This window comes from Dermacentor variabilis, chromosome 10 (assembly GCF_050947875.1).
Source record: "Dermacentor variabilis isolate Ectoservices chromosome 10, ASM5094787v1, whole genome shotgun sequence".
In the NCBI taxonomy this organism is placed as follows: Eukaryota; Metazoa; Arthropoda; class Arachnida; order Ixodida; family Ixodidae; genus Dermacentor; species Dermacentor variabilis.
In genome coordinates, this window is record NC_134577.1 from 50,786,438 (window position 1) to 50,803,101 (window position 16,664).

General features: G+C 47.7%; 2 protein-coding genes across 5 annotated transcripts in view; both read left to right on the forward strand.

Moving 5' to 3' along the window:
• The window catches only part of Ythdc1 (YTH domain containing 1), a 48,669-nt gene extending 41,374 nt beyond the window's left edge, over positions 1–7,295 (forward strand). For all 4 annotated transcript variants that reach the window (XM_075672695.1, XM_075672696.1, XM_075672697.1 and 1 more), the window contains 3 exons: positions 389–463; positions 6,133–6,243; positions 6,778–7,295. In XM_075672695.1, coding sequence (XP_075528810.1) covers positions 389–463; positions 6,133–6,243; positions 6,778–6,864 — 273 coding nt within the window. In that variant the 3' untranslated portion in view covers positions 6,865–7,295. The remainder of the gene's footprint in view (positions 1–388; positions 464–6,132; positions 6,244–6,777) is intronic.
• A 2,702-nt stretch (positions 7,296–9,997) lies between these two features.
• The window catches only part of LOC142560528 (lysosomal alpha-glucosidase-like), a 34,006-nt gene continuing 27,339 nt past the window's right edge, over positions 9,998–16,664 (forward strand). Inside the window, exons 1-4 of the mRNA XM_075672699.1 lie at positions 9,998–10,687; positions 13,234–13,473; positions 15,380–15,615; positions 16,178–16,350. Of these exons, the coding sequence (XP_075528814.1) occupies positions 10,582–10,687; positions 13,234–13,473; positions 15,380–15,615; positions 16,178–16,350 (755 nt within the window). The 5' untranslated portion in view covers positions 9,998–10,581. The remainder of the gene's footprint in view (positions 10,688–13,233; positions 13,474–15,379; positions 15,616–16,177; positions 16,351–16,664) is intronic.

The following is a 16,664-nucleotide window of genomic DNA, read 5'->3' on the forward strand; positions in this document are numbered from 1 at the left end:
CTACTGTTTCCTGTACTCAGAAATTTTAGTTTTACCTTTTTGTTTAAGTCATTTGCTTGTCCACACCAAAACATGGCTTAAAAATTGACCTCAAAGTGCTATCCATGTGTGAAATTTGGGCTTGGAAAATACAGCAGTATAGCCACATAACCCTTTTGCGCCTGTTTTTTATTATTTGCACAACATTCTGCCTTAACCCATACTTCAGACAGGTAGCAGCAGTGATGCTCCAGTTCTCACTCTGCTGGGGATGTCGACTGCAGTTTTGATACTTTGTAAAGTGTCGTGTGTAATACGGACCTGTCGCTGTTCTTTCTTTGCACTTTAGGCGAAACTGATAGTTTTTGGTTGTAGCAATATCCCCCCTTCTTTCATTTTAAATCAATAGGCTTACCAAGACTACCTCAGGGAGTACCACCATCATCAAAGGCCACCCTTGCCGCCAATGCCATATGGGCCACCGGTAGGACTTCCTTTTTCTTTTTTACAGTATCACGTAAGGGCGTTTGCAATAATGATACTTCCATGCTACATTCTGGCACTGTTACAGACAAGTCACATGGCATAGTGAAGAAGTGAAGTAACTGCCATGCTGTTGTGTTCATGATCTTGTAGTTGCAATTGGAGAATTGCGACAAATTATGCTGGGCATACATTTTCCAAGATCAAGGCCCATACTCGCAAAACATATCTCTTTTGTAAATGCCATTGTCCATTACAATCATGCCAAAAGCATTGTTGTATCAACGACCAAAGCCATTTCGTAATAGCTGAGGTTCTGGTGCTGCATTACATGTCAGAAATGCAGTAACTTGGAGCAACTGCTGCTTTGATAATCTAATGGTGTTTCTTACTGATCGACCTGGAGTGAGTGCTCGGATTTCACTAATCTGAACCTGCCAGCAGAGAGCAAAAATGCTTTGTTTGGGTTCTTGCTACAATCTTGCTGAAAGTCTGTATGCACACGTCACAGAAACAGACTTCAGCTCTATATGTTCCCATAACGACCAAGGTTTCTGGCACACAGTGTGTGGAAGCGACATGCTTCTCGTCCTGTTTGTGCTTGAATCCGTTCTTGGCAGCGGAGCTAGTGAGTGATCCGATGTGGAGCGAGTTGATCCGAAGGGATCGGTGGAAAGTGCCAACCCGCTTTGGATTGACCAGTAAAAACGCCATAAATCCGTCTGTTAGCTACACATGTAGTAGATTATCTTGTGCTCTCAAAGTCTGATGTGCTCAGTTATTCAGAACTCTTGTCACCATCACCTACACAGTAAGTGCATTGTATGTATAATAACAAGTTCAGGTACCGTAAAAACCGGACTATAGGTCGGACCGGAATATAGGTCGATCCTCCCAACTAACGAATTCTAAAAATGAAAAAAATCTTTTTCAGTGGCAAAAGTATCGAAAGACACCCTTACCTTGAAACAAATGCGACTCATGCACAATAGTGGCAGTATTTATTTAAATGCTGTTCGCGTGTGCACCCGGCCAATTTTTAACAGTATCGCGCTACCATCGACCCACGTGCTTGTCAGCACTTTATAAACGGTGCTGAGCGGCGAAACAAACGAGGTACGTGCATGTGTACATGTGCGCTTACTTTCGCTATTTCGCCGCTCTGTGCCGTGATAAGGTTGCTGACAAACACGCGGGCTGACGGTCGCGCGATACTGTTAAAAATTGGCCGGGTGTACAGTACACAGAAGGGCACAAAGTGCTCAAGCGCTACTACGAATCAGAGCAACACCTTTGATCAGAGTCGTCCGAACTAGAGTCGGATGACGAGTGCTTCTCACTGCCCATTCCAGAGGCGTGTGCAATCTCTACCGCTTTCAAACATATGCATTCGGCAGTCACAGGCACCGATCCTACACGCAGCTCTCGGACGAACTCCGCAACCTTGTCTTCCAGTTCTGCAGACCGCCCACGGAATGACGTTTTCTGTTGGTTTGCTGCTTCTGCCTCCGCCAGTACCGAATGCTCTTTTCGGATACTCCAAATTCGTGCTGTGCCGCGAGGTTGCCATGGGCTTCCGCGCACTCAATCGCCTTTTTCTTGAAGGCAACGGTGAATTGCCGCCGGCTTCCGCTCATTTTGAAACAAAATGTGAAAAAGCAGCCTTTAATAACCAATATAACTTTGTGACAATGTAAACGCAAATTGGCGGTGCCACAATGTCGCCACGCCGCGCTACTGCTGATGGCGATTGCAAAGGCGGCTCTTTACTTCATCTGCCCATTGTTGCAAGACTTCCATAGTTTTTCCACCAATGTCCAGTATATAAGACGAGGGTTGACTTTTTGCAATGGTTTTTTTAAAAAAAGTTCGACTTATATTCCGGTTTTTACGGTACTTAGCATCATGCCATGAAAATTTTTTCGACATTATTCGCACAGTTTCAAGTGCACAGCCAGCATTAGCTTGGCCATCACAGTATTATCAGTAAGGTTTTTCATGGTGCAAATGCTTCCTCAACACATGGTATATTCTAGTACACTGCATCGAAAGGACACAATGCCTACTGTTGTATTGTTTATTCTGGTCTCGTCAGTCCAGTGGACATTGTCTGCAAGCCACAGTCAAACCATGAGAAAATCACTGTATTTACTCAAATCTAACATTAACTTTTTTCCCCCCAATAAAACGGGTAAAAAAATTGCGTGCGCGTTAGGATTGAGTATGACCCTAAATCTGTGTTACCATATCGCCATCGGCATTTCAAGATTGCCGCCTTGTATGCACTTCGAGCCTAGCTGCTGTAGCTTCCTCCATATGCTGTACCACGCGTGCTTACCCAATGCCTCCTTTATTGCCTAACTGTCGTGTGGTTCAGTAAACCTGGTTTCGTGCCCTCTCCCTTTTCATGTCTCCCCAAGAAGGCATCAAGCGTCGCATATAGCGAAACCTAGATCTGTGGCAACCTAGATCATGTGTTACGGCGTCCGAGGCTAGCATAGCATCTGTTACTGTCTCGGAGGCCTGCAAGAACGCTCGCTAGCAGACACCCATGCATATTGGCGCTATCAATGCACGATCAGAAGCATTCGGCCGCTGCTTCCACCGCCGCCAGAAATTGAAAATGCAACGGGTGCCGCCTCACGGAATTGATGCAGAACTAGGGGAACCGCAGCTACAATGGGAAAGCGAGCGCCGTGGCAAGCATCTAGTAAAGGAAGCATTGGCTTAGGTTAGTCCACCGTCCCTCTTCCCGTTTTCTGCGTTTGCTCTGTCAGCATGGAAGTGCCGACTGCGAAGGCACGCCAAATTCATCATGGCAATTAAAGGGAGAGTGATCACGTGTGCAGACATGGATGGGAATCAGGCCATATCACAGGTGTTCGGAGATCCTGAAACTTGCGTGCGGGACTAGTGCAAACAGGAGAGGTGTTCTACTTCGGCGGCAGCACAGCTGCTATCTTGAAAGTGATTTGCGATGGAGACAGTCTATGCATATATGCGCGCCATGCTGTGTTCTCGTTGCTTAGTTCGCGTTGAAGCAAGAGGTTGCACAAAGGTCAATTTGCTCGCTCCTGCTGCGGCACTTCATCACTACAGCATTTTGATAAAACGTTTCCGCAGTCATTGAGTGAGACGTGTTCATGTTTTGCCAGTGCGTGCATGATACATGCTTTTAACGCGATAGCGTTAAGGAGCTCGTGTCGCAGAAAAGCCGGTGTCGTCGGCGTCGGTGTCGGTGTCGGCGTCGGCGTCCGCGGCGTTGGCCGTGAGCGATAAATCACGGCAGGCACTTAATAAATAAAAAGCAACTTCCAAGATGGGCTGGGTGGGAATCGAACCAGGGTCCCCGGAGTGTGAGACGGAGACGTTACCACTGAGCCACGAGTTCGATGCTTCAAAGCGGTACAAAAGCGCCTCTAATGAACGCGGTGTTGCCTTAGAAACGAGCTGTTTCTAAGGCTCAGGCGTGCGTCGCTTGCTCAGGCGCACATTTCGTTGCCGCGCCGAACGCTGCGTTACTCGACGCTCACCGCGTCCGATGCGGGGCGCGTAGTCGCTGCGCCGTAGCCCATTGTCTTACACCCCTTGGCGGGTCGACGGGAACGCTGTCGCGTTCCACCCTTGAAGGCGAAGCTTAAGCGTCCTCCAATTTTTTTAATTTAGTTAGTAAGCAAATGTTTTAAAGTTTATGCGGCCAATAAAACTACTAACCTTACTTTTTGTATATAGCTGTCTGCTAATTTGCTATCCAAATTGATGCTTTGCCTTTCGGGCAAAACTGCTATTTTATTTATTGCAACTTTAGTATATTTAGTGTAAATCTTGGTTTTTTCAAATGAGAGAATGTTGTATTGACCAGAATACAGGTTGTATGCATGCAACCATAGGTGCATACAGAAAAGTGTTGATATACTTTTATGGCCGCTTTTGACCACTTCTTTTTTAGAGAGTCCATTTTTTGTACTCCTGATTGTATTCAGACTTAAAGGTGATCCATAGTAAGGCCGTGAAATAGCTTGAAAACTATGTACTTGTACCATTACTAATCTTAAGTTTGGTCAGTTGTGGGTAGCCGAGAGGATTTATTTTTCAAAACATGTCCTTTGCCTTGCCTACGCATTTGGTGACATGGGTTTCCAAACTTCTGCCATGGCAGTTAATTCGTCCCTGTTTTCACCATCATAACATTTTTGGTTAAGTGGTTGAGTGAAAAGACACTAAATCAGTTCACAGTGAGGAAGTAGTTTTTGATAAGTCTATTTTTGTTAGTATTGCAGCGGTAGGTAGATTATTAGAAGTGAAAATGAAGGCCCAAGTATCATTTTTTGAATTTCGCGTCAAATTCCCTAAGTATGTCAGTGTGATATCGTGAATTGCAAAGTTTCAAAATGTTCATATTTAGACTTTCTTGGATAAGTTAGTATTCTCAAAACTTGCTACTTTGAGTCTTTGGCTCTTTTAAAATACAATGTCGTCCATCTTCACAGGCAAAAAATTAATTACAGTATAATCTCATTAAGCAGAAATTACTTAAGTTGAATTATCACTTAAATGAAACATTCTTATGTTTAGTTGGTTTTGTATAAAAGAAAATGAGAAAAAAAAACTAAACGAAACATCTTGTATAACTCCGGTTAATCTGAACTAAAAATATTACCGAAAGCGAAACTGAGCGCCTAATTTCGGTGGCATTGCGACAGGAATCACTATTTTGCCTCTTCGTCTTGCCACTTCTCTGTGTTATCGCTAAGGTGGCTTTTGCTTTTTTTTGTTGGTGTCGTAGTTAGGGTGGCTCTGTCGTGATTGTGAATTGCTGTGGTTTTTTTGTGTTAACAGTGTCTGTGAGCTAAATGTTTGCTGAGTGTTTTCAATGATGGCACAGAATTCCAGCACAATTCATTCACAATTGATAATTAAGATTGAAGTCAACAATGACTTTGAGAGGGATTATATCACTAAAACGGCTATTTTCATTGCTTAAATAACTTTTTCTCTTTATGTAATTATGTTCTATGCTCCTAGTTCTAGTCAGCAAGTGTGTGCAAGTAGAGAATTTATAAGCAGCAGATTTGTAATCAAACTGCTACACCTATTATCTGCTGTTGGCGATAAAGTATCTGCCCCTTTTAAAAGAGCATCTTGTGTAGACATGAGCTCTATCTCTCAGTAAATAGAACTCCTTATAAACGGAACTTTTTCCCCTGGTCCCTTGAAGTTCCGATTAACGAGAGTCCACTGTAGAGCTGAGCAGACACCATCAAAATCCATGAAGTCTTGCCAAGCTGGTGTGAAAATTTCAAAACAGCATTGCCACTTGTCTTTCATTTTGCCTTTTGTGGATTATCGAGTCTCCTCTTACAGTAAGAATGACTCTTTTGGTATTGTAGAAATGTAGTTTACTAATGGAGCGAAACCTAGTTTGTCTTCAGTATCCCTTTAACCTTTCATTCAGTATTTTTTAATGGCTACATACTGACAACGTTCCCGTGTAGTCACTAAAGGGTGCACACTGCTTTACGATATGCACATATTCATGTTATCGCCTATTTCATTGTGAGAGGAATAATTCAAGCTTTCCTTCTTGTCCTTGCTGTAAATGTGATGTGGACTGTCGTGGCTTCCTGTTTACTAGCTGTTGATTTGACATAATGTTCCATGTTTCTGCAGCCACCTTTTCCCATGGATGCCATGCCGTACCACTATGACAGAAACATGCATCACATTGACTACAACCATGGTGCAGCATCACGAGCTTCAAGGCAACCAGAGAAGCGATCGGTATGCGAAGCAGATTAGTGTGGCTCTGGTTTGTCGCTGCTTCTAGTAATTGTTGCATTGTTATTTGATACGATCATTATAGAGCCATCAGTAAAGATAACTTGGTTGCACTTGTAGGCATACTTTGTTCGAATATTCTCAATGTCTAGTCACCAAAATGTTATTCATTAGCTGAGAAAATTATGGCCAAAATATTGTTTTTTTCGTGCCTCATCATGTGTTTTGTGATGTTACAGGTTGTTGTGGTCTGTTCAGTAATTTGTAACTGTATTGAGTGATACTAAAGCAGCTATGATAGCTTTGCGAAAATGCCTGTCACAAGTGCATGTTCATCAGCCATTTAAAACAACCATTGATACCTGCAAATGAGACTTGTGTCTGCTTGTGCACTAGAGCCAGTTATGCTCGCATATTTCAACAGTTGTTAGTTTTGAGCAGTTCGGCATGCATGTACGAGAAAGGTATTGCGAGTGAAAGGCTTTACAACCACAGCACCTATTCACTTTTCTTTTTTTCCTTCTCATTCACTTGCAGTATGAAATGACGGTCGATGACTTCATCAGGAGAACAGCGCGACCCCCACCAAGCCGTGTCGAGCGCCGATATCGCGAGCGACGGTGAATGGGCACCACCCCAGTTGATCTCACTGAAGAAGACCATTGTACATTCATCGTATCATAGTTTCCAACTCATCTTTATTTTACAGCCTCAGTGGCCTGTCTATGGTCCAGAGGTTATTGTTGTTGCTGTATGCAGCCTGAGAATTCTTACAGGGCTGCGTTCGGCGTGACCCCATCCTCCGTAATGCTTTGTACATAACGTCCGGTGTGCATCTGCTGCTGCATGTCAAAATGAGCAACATGCAGACTACATGGTGTGTCTGAGTGTAATATCTTTGTTATGTGTTGAAGACAACTAACATTGAAAACACTGACTTCCTTTTATTTTTGTATGTTCCTCAAAAAACCCTGTCCAGAACTTGTGCACACTTATGAACCCCAGAAGGAATGTGTGTTATGGAACAATAAATGGGCTGACGTGTATAATCTCTACTCCTCCTTGCAGTGGCTCCTCTTGTCCAGCTACATCTAGTTAAGCTTCACCTAGTGCAGCATCATGTCGGCAATCTGCTAAGCAAGCAGTGTGTGAATTTAGCATTGTTAGATAATAACATTGCTGCAAAGTTTTGCTTTAGCATGACGAGTTTCATAACAAACTACTCTTGGGGCAGGCACCCTCTGTTATAGAGATGCTCTGCAGCTTGGTGGTGGTGAACGATGACTGACCGCGAGTAGCTGTGCTCATCGGTGTTTATTTGGTGTAGTGACCAATGTTGCCCACAGAGCCTGGTGGGCTAATGAGGATTACACCTGAGGGGGCATCACATGCTCGTCACACCCCTTACCACCAGTTTGCGCAGCTTCTGCAGCATTGCTTGCAAAGTATGGATTGGAGTATAGTATTTCTACATTCTCTTTTTACTCCCCATATCCTTGCAGTGTTCTCTTTTTGTGGACATCCACTCGTTTGGGTGAACTGGACCTCTCTGCCTGTAATTCTCTCTTGGGTGTTGTGTGTTGACAAGAGAGAGGTGCAAGTCAAGTGCACATAATTGAATTCTTGTTGTTTTACTATGTGCCAAAACTACGATTTCATTATTATGAGGCATGTCATAGTGGGGGACGCCTGAGTAATTTTTACTTCCAAGGGATATTTAACATGCCTCCAATACACGGGACACTGGCGTTCTTCCATCTCGGCCCTCGTTGCAGTTCGGCTGCTGTCGCCGGGATTTGATCCCACGACCTTGCGCTTCGCAGCTTAACACCATAGTCGCTAAGCCACCACAGCAGGCCATGCCTAATAGCCACGTGAACAGAAAATCCGAGGACACCTAAGCGCCTCTTGCGAGTTGTGAATGTGAAAGCATTAATGAGCAATTGAACGCCCCTGAGCGGTCAAGGGTTTTGCGATTAAATTGGTGCAGCTTACTCTTTTAGATACAGTTTGCACGTTAGCATGTTGACTGTAGTCTGGAATCAACTGGACTATATTCCTGAGAATTCAAGGCAGTGTCTTAAGCAGGAGCAGGAGCCCACATTCCGGCAAGTTGAATTGTCTTTTTCAAAGCAACATAAGCTCTCCTCTATATATAGGTACAGTACCTATATATACTGTGCCGAGGAGAGCATATGTTGCCTTGAAAAAGACAAGTCCACTTGTCGAAATCTTGGCTCCTGCTCTCACCTTGTTCTCGTGTTGCTCATGGCGAGAGGAAGTAACGCTGACGACCCTGTACACACACAAACATTGGGTTGTCGTCACCATCATGAAGGAAATACTAAAGCTCCTCCATACACGGTTTCACCGACAGCGGTTCGATGGGGCTTTGGGAAAGACTTGCGTGCAAGCACACGCGTAAACAGTCCGTGGGTCGTGCGCATTAGTGGAGGTCTCTTAAAGTCGCCTGTGGCGTCCCGGCCTGTACATGGCGTGTTCGCCCTGTCAAGTCTTGCGTGATTCCGGATTCCACCAGAGCAAAATATACAAAAAAGAATGCAGCACAATCCAAGAAGGGTGTTATGCTGCGACATACGAGTGGTCCAGTGCGGTCATCTAGCGACGCCGAAATGTAACATCGCAAACCCTGCAGTGTTTGGGCATGTGATCTGGTCAGCTTGTCGCAGCCACAATAGCTTGGCGCCTCAACATTGGGTCAAGAAACAACTGCTGTTGTCTGGATGGCTTTGGGCGAGTGGTGCATCGATCATGACGATGCTGCAGCTCGTAAGTGCCAAAAACAGATTAGCCGTGTGTCCGTGTACAGATTCCGAGTGACTGGTGATGAGAGCTGTGGCACTTAACTGGTGTGCAAGTTGGTGAATTGAACGCCGTACTAAATTTTGCATACAGGGCCCGTCTACGCTCGAGCCGCCCATCGCCGCAAGCCGCACCGCACGCGTGCGGTCGCGCGAAAAATTGCACGTATCCAGCACTTGTGCGCAAATTACCTTTACACTGTGTGCACAGTGTATACCTTACACATTGTAAACCGAAATTTGTGCACAAGTGTTTGATACGTGCAATCTTTCGCGCGACCGCACGCGTGCGGTGCGGCTTGCGGCGATGGGCGGCTCGAGCGTAAATCGGCCCTAAACGGGCCTTTATCGCGCACCTTACGACCAGAAACTGTCCACATAGACGCATTGCTTGCATAGCGGCACGAAGCAGTATAGTCTGCGTGTCAAATTTCAGTGCACTACCTGACGGCGACGTGAGTGTCCAACTATCAACGCGCTGTGCTTTGCCTAGTGCGCGATCGATCTGAACTATCGCCTCGTTCACTCCTATATCCCGAACCCTATGTGTAGGGTAGCAAACCGGACAAAAGCCTAATTAGCCTCTCTGCCTTGCCGTTTAGTGAAGGAACGCTGGAAAAGCAGTACAAAACGTAAAGGCTTCGTGCAAGTTGCATAGCATCGACTGAAGTGGCGGTCACCAGTTTCAGAAGGCGCCCATGTAGATGCGCTCCGCGCACGGCACGCACCCCTACCTCGCCCCCCACCCCTTTAGAGCGCTATAATTAGCCACTCACGGGCACACATTAAGGTTCAATGACAACTTGCTGATGTACCGCAATGGCCCCGTGCATTATTTCGCAACAGCCCGTGCGCAGCCATCGCAGCCGCGGGTTACGCAGCCTCTGCAACGGCGAAGGCTCGACGTGCACGCAACGAACCCTGCATCGCTACCCTGGAGAGGACATCGCCTGCGTGCGAAGCTATGATACGCTTTCATGTATACGTGCCAGCTTGTTTGCCGTGCTCGCTGAAACACCGCAGTCGCATTGCGGGCATACCGGAAGAACAGTCCGTCACAAACGGTGCGCGGGGTGGCATGGTCGTTCAATGTTAATTCATGTGCATCTCGTTTGGCGCGAGCGCGCGCTGGGAGAAACGCTGCAGGCGCTACACATCCCTCGACGCTGATGATGCGGCGGTTCCCCCGACGTTCTGATACCGGCGACGAGCCGGATTAGGCAATGTAACGGGCCCGACTCCCTCCCACCGGACGTCGTTGTTCCGGACGACATTGAGTCGCGTCATGACAGGAGGGCGGCCATTGTTCCGCCAGCAGTGCCGCACGGGGATCGGGCCAGAGCGCTCCCAGTGAGCAGTCGATATACACCGGATCGGCCGACATACGCCGCCGCGTGGTGTGGCTCTGGCAGCGTACTCTGGAAGCGGGGCGAAGAGTCGGAGCGTAACCGTGCCGAGGACGTGCGCCGTGCCCGCCGTGCCGGGTGCGACCGCATAGGACTGGCTGCTCGCCGCCTTCATGGCGCGGGACACCGACGGCAGTGGATTTGGTCGATCTCACACGTTCAGACTGGATCGGACAGCTTCGACGGCCAGCACGAGCTGCTGGGAACGGCTCAGCATGCGTGAGTAGACATACACGAGTCGTCGGCACGTGGTCCGTGTAGTCGCTCTGGTAATAACAAGTCCTCAGGCCCAAAATCCGTTCCAGGAGTCTGACGATTGCGTTCTCGTATCGGAGTGGTTATATGCGGGGAAGCGGCCTTGATGTCGTGGCTCAAGCGCGCCGAGCGAGGCCGATATGACGTCGTTGCCATGTTGATTATAAGGGCTAGCGCAATGCTATGCCCAGTAGCGTAGCTAGGTCGTCTGGCACCCGGGGCCCATAGGTCTTCTGTCACCCCCCACCCCCCGCCCCGGGTGTAGCCGGCGGAAAGAGGGGTGTCTTCAGACGTATATGACACCCCCCCCCCTCCACAGGCCCCTTGCACCCGGGGCCCACGGCCCCCCGGCCCCCCCTATTGCTACGCCACTGGCTATGCCTAACTATGGGTCGACGTCGAGAGTGATAAAGATAACGGCACGCCCACGCATTTGAACATTTTGCCCAGATGTTCTTGTCGTAAATTTGCAGAATTTCATTTACGTCAAGCTTTTGTATGAAGGCGTCGAATAATTGCTTGTAGATGTTAGAGCTCTGGGTGTTCGTTGTATTGTGGGCAATTCCTCAACTACAATGACAATCCCATTTAACGGCATATCAAAGAAAAATAATGCGTAGATGATTCAGTGGAACAACTTGTCATAGGAGCAGAGTGTAGGAAAAGCTGTTGGGGAGGCCAAAGGTCCTCCGAACACGAATGCGAGAAAAGCAGATGGACAGACCAAATCTCGCAAACTTCTCGGTAAGCCGCGGTTGAGTCATTCCTGCGGAACATAGGCAGAAATCTGCTGTTGCAGCATTTTTGAACTATTTGCGTTTTATAGCCTTAAAAGGCTTATTACTAGGGATAGAAATGGAGGGCAAAATTCACATATTGGAATTTCGCGCTCAAATTACGGGCGCCGGTGACGTCATTGTTTCGTCGCAGGTTTCACTGTGCTTAATTCTGTGCATTTTGGGTGTTTTTGGCGCGGGAAATTTTTTCGACTTGGAGCATTTATTTTTAGTTGGACACAGTGTGATTGCTATTTTTCTGGTGAACAATTACCCACGCGAAAAGCAACGCTGCTGTAAACGTCACGGCTAGATATTTGCGGGAAAGATTCAAGGTGTCAACGCTTCCTTGCCTGCTTGATAGATTCATGATGTCTCATCCAACGGTAGTCTATCAACCACGAAGGAAACTCTGGGTAAACTTTCATGGAGTTACCCACCTGAGAAGAAAATACAACAAATGTCCTTGACTCGATGGCAGCGTCACCGTCGGCAGGTGCAGGCACGTTCGTTGTGTAGATGACTTTCTGAAGTGGTGGACAGAGTTCCTTAAATGAAGCTGTTTTGTCCTCACTGTGTAGACGTTAAGAGCATTCCACACTTTTGGAATGTCAAGCTAATTATAATATAGTGTGTGATTCGCGTGAACGCAAATTACAGTAAACGAGACATCTCAGTCCTCTCCGAGGTTTGTTTATGCCATGTCTACTCTGGACATGCTGTGTGCGCGCATTGTCGTGCTCTTCCTTAACGCGCCAACACTTGATTCCGCATTTTCCCGCGGATGTCCAGAACTGTGAGCTCGGAGTTTGAAGTTTGGAGCGTTTTCATGTATAGCCGCATTTCATGACCATGATCACGACGTGAAACCAGACGTCCTCATACGCTATAACGATGGCCAGGGTGACTCCTATGGGAGCCCAATTTACGACCATAGCTTCACAAAAGCTTCGCTTCATATAGATTCGAAGATGTGACTGAAGTAGTAACTTAGCGCGATAAAAACACGGAAACAAGAAAGGTGGACTAGGACAAGCGCTACTCGCAACTGTTTAATGGAAGGAAGGAAAGTACCTGGAAGGAAGAGGCCTTGCTGCTCCTGCCCAGAATAGTAGTCGTAGAAAATCGAGCGTCACAACCAAACAGCCTCGTGCGGCAGCCCCGCCTGCTCTCACAGCAAACTCGAGGGCACAGCTTCGAAAGCTTGGGCGCAGAAAAAATCAGAATACCATGACGGTTAGCAACCTCTTTAAGGATGTGTGACACCTTGTGCACGTAGGGTATAACCTCTGGTCTCACCTTCGGTCGTTTGACCTCTGCTCTCGCCCTTCGTGCTCCAAGCTTTACTGTGCGCTTGTCCTTGTCCACCTTTCTTGTTTCCGTGTTTTTATCGCGCCAAGTTACTACTTCCATTATGGACGACCAACTAGCCCAACAATCAACTCTTCTCGAAGATGTGCGTTGGATCTGCCGCATTCCCCCCCCCCCCCTCCCTAAAAGTTGCTCTCTTCAGAGATACTTGTAAAGCACTGTTTGTTTCATATTTACTGGCGAAAAATAGGTCTGCATGCCCAATTTCGATATTTACAGGAAGTCGTAGTGCATGTTATAGTTAAGCTGTGCGAGTGTCATTTCCTGCGTCATAGGCGCTTTCAGGTGGAGCATATATAACATGCTAGGCGAGCCGCCATGCAAAGAGATTTTCACTGAAAAGCTGGTCTCTCTTCCCGACAGCGAGCATATCGAAGACGCACTTGATCATCGGCTTCGTGGCGTTCTTCCTGGCCTGCATGATCATCATCTTGGTTGCACTGGCCGTGACGATAGCGACGCACCGATACTTCTACTACAATGTGGCTCCCGCGGGCTCGGCGGGAGGTACTGCGGGTGGCGGCGGCCCCGACGGTGGAGGTCCCGGGCCATCCGAACCGGACCTTGTCACAGACATCCCCTGTCCCGTACAGGTCGTCGAAGGTGAGCGTCCCGCACGTCAGGGAGAGTCCACCGCTTGAACGATGTCGGAGAGACCTAGCTATAGCAGCGCGATCGGCGTCGCTGATCGCAGCATGATCGAAATCGCGTGATACGAAATATCTCTTTATTCGAACTTATCCCGGGTTCCGGCCGCAGTGCATGCATTTTAGAGCGGATTATTGGAAGCGCAGTGACGCCCGCCTGTCGTACGAAGCGCGAAGTGATAAATTCGAACGGTGCAGCATACGTGCTGCTTGCAGCGTCAACCTGGAGGGGCGACGTGCGCTGCGAACATGGCTCCACGACGCGGCAGCAGAATTTTTTTCATTGAATTTTCTTTTATTTTAGACCGGAGTGTTACATATTGACCCCTTTCATGACGATGCCATGGACGCTGCCGTGTTTGATCACGTGGTGACGCGTCCATTACTTGCCTCAACTGCCTCCGTTGCCTCCGCGTTTACAGTGGGTGTGCATGACGCCGGTGCGGCTTAGCAAACCTCTGTTTCGGGAGATATCGTAGACAGTGACTGGGTGGACTACACGAAGCTTGGCCACAGCTTCACGAGAACGTGAAAAAACGCTTTGGAAGATGATTAAGTTATGTCCAAACGGTGCGAGCAGCGTATATGCCGCTTGTTCTAAACGTGGGGCTAAATATGTAGTCCAAGCGATCCAAACTTTCCACTCATAAAATGAATCAGGGTTAGTGGGTTTTGCTCTTCCTTCTTTTTTTGGCAAATACTTTGAAGCAGCGGCTTGTCACGTTTCTGACTCAGTAAATTTCTTTGGTGCGGTCACTATCTGATTATTTCTGCCTACTCGCTCGCGGGTGTGCTCAGTTCCGATAGATTTGTTCTTGCTACGCCGAAGGCTTGAAACGTAGCCGTTTTGTACATTGTAATACCTTGTAGAAGAGATGTATTATCGCTAGCGACTCGCTTACTGTTGTGGACTGTCACGAAACATTCAGCTTCGACCATTCATGCGCTAACAGTGTAGTCTTATTGCGCATATATGGTGCCTATCTATTTAATTGTGCGCACATTCACTTATTGACACGTTGTTGATAGAGTGTGCGTAAGATTTCGTGCGAATTGGGGTAGACGTGTGTATATACCGTGCGCAAAACCTGTCATGACAGCAAGCGGCGTTACTCCCTTTGTCATTGTTCAACGAGTGGTACTCACTCTTGCCGAAGTTCTGGGACTGAAGCACATTTAAGGTTAGCGTTACAACTCCGGCGGATGAGCAAATTTCTGTATACTCGAAGAAAGCCGCACATCTCGAAGTGCCGGTAACACGTACGGACAATTGCAGTAACGGTCCGTGAACTTGGCTACGCGGATTCTTTCCATTCTTTAACATGCCCGTCACTATTTTTGCAGCCAACTGTTGCACACGTCTTATATCCACAGGATTCAATCCCTCGTGATTGGAGCACAGTGCATCAGCGAAAACTCAGTTGCATTTCCGGCAGCTCATCGCACAGAAGCAAGGTGGAAGCGGTAATGGTTTCGTATTCGTGCGCTGTCGCTGAGGCGACGAGGTGCGTAGAGGTGCGCCGCCGAAAGCGCCATCTCGTTTCTCTAGAACAAGCTGCTCCGTGAAAAGGGTCAATAGAATGTGATCATGATGCACAGGTGATGCAACTTTTCATATGGGCGCCAGCAGGATTTCTCCAGTCCACTGTCATGACCCTACTATCGAGCGAGGATTTGTTCCAGGACGCGTTTAACGAGCTCCCGTGCTATTAGAGGGCACGTCTGAACTCGTTGTGGTTATTTGAAAGCATCTCCGCTTTTAACGAAATTCCGCTTATAACGAAGCTCGTTTCCTGTCCCGATGACTACGTTATAACGAGGCTTTACCGCATTTTTGTTCCTCCCGCAAATTTGGGTGGCAGACTGTGAGAAACACGGGTGCAAAGCAGTGTCGGATCCAGAGCACGGTGGCAGCACTCGCTGCTTTCTGCTGGACGACGCGTTCGGCTACCGGTACCGGCACACCACGTACGGAGACCGGGAGATCAACTACAGCCTCACCTACGACATGGCGTCGCAGGGCCCTTTCTCCGAAGACGTCATCAATAACGTCCGCGTCCAGGCAGTGTTCATCACCGAGGACACGCTCAGGTTGCGGGTGAGTGAGTACATGAGCGGGACCTCTTCGCTCTCTCTGCCGTGTAGCTGGCCACCGAATGCTCATTCCCATGCACGGTGTACTTACTTGCATGTAGAGCTTCTTATTCTTGCCTATAGAATGAGTCCCATGCACGGTGTACTTATTTACGCATCTTATTCTTGCCTATAGTGGGAGCAGTGGAGTGGCGCTGAATAAATCGCCGAAGGATTCGTTAGACATAAGCGAGGAGGGACTCGAAGTGCGCTTTTAACGCGACAGCGTTAAGGAGCTCGTGTCGCAGAAAAGCCGGTGTCGGCGGCGTTGGCCGTGAGCGAGAAATCCCGGAAGGCAATTCATAAATAAAAACAACTTGCAAGATGGGAATCGAACCAGGGTCTCCGGAGTGTGAGGCATGAAGGTCAATTCACTTGCTGCTGCCGCGATTCCTCACTCCAGAATTTCCTTTCTTTCTTTCTTTCTTTCTTTCTTTCTTTCTTTCTTTCTTTCTTTCTTTCTTTCTTTCTTTCTTTCTTTCTTATGTATGTTTTTGTCGTTGCACACGTAACGTGCGGGAGGGCAGATCCACGACGAGGACCGGCAACGTTACGAGGTTCCCGTGTTGGACGACTCGCCCCTGTTGCGCAAGCCTCCCGCCGTGGACAAGAACCGGTTGCGGTACCTGATCGAGACCAACGAGACGAGGAGAGGGCGCGCCAGGCTGAGGGTGCTGCGCTCGGACAACTACGTCGTCATGTGAGTCGTCGCTGTTTCACCGCTCGGCTCTTGGTATCCGCAGTATAGGGTACTCGTTAAGTCATGTCAATTCCATTCGATTGATTATAGTGACCTTTTAACCGCCTCAGGCGCTAATTACGGTAAGAAATTTGCCTTCGATCTTCAGTGCATCATTAAAGGTTTATAACAGCATGAGACGATGGGAATCTTAAATCATTTTATTTATTTTCTCGTTATGCGCACGGAATCGGTACATAAGCGTATGTGTATGGGGAGGGCCCGGGGCATCACTTCGAGTGACAAAATAACGTACTAGGACATAAGGAATAGAA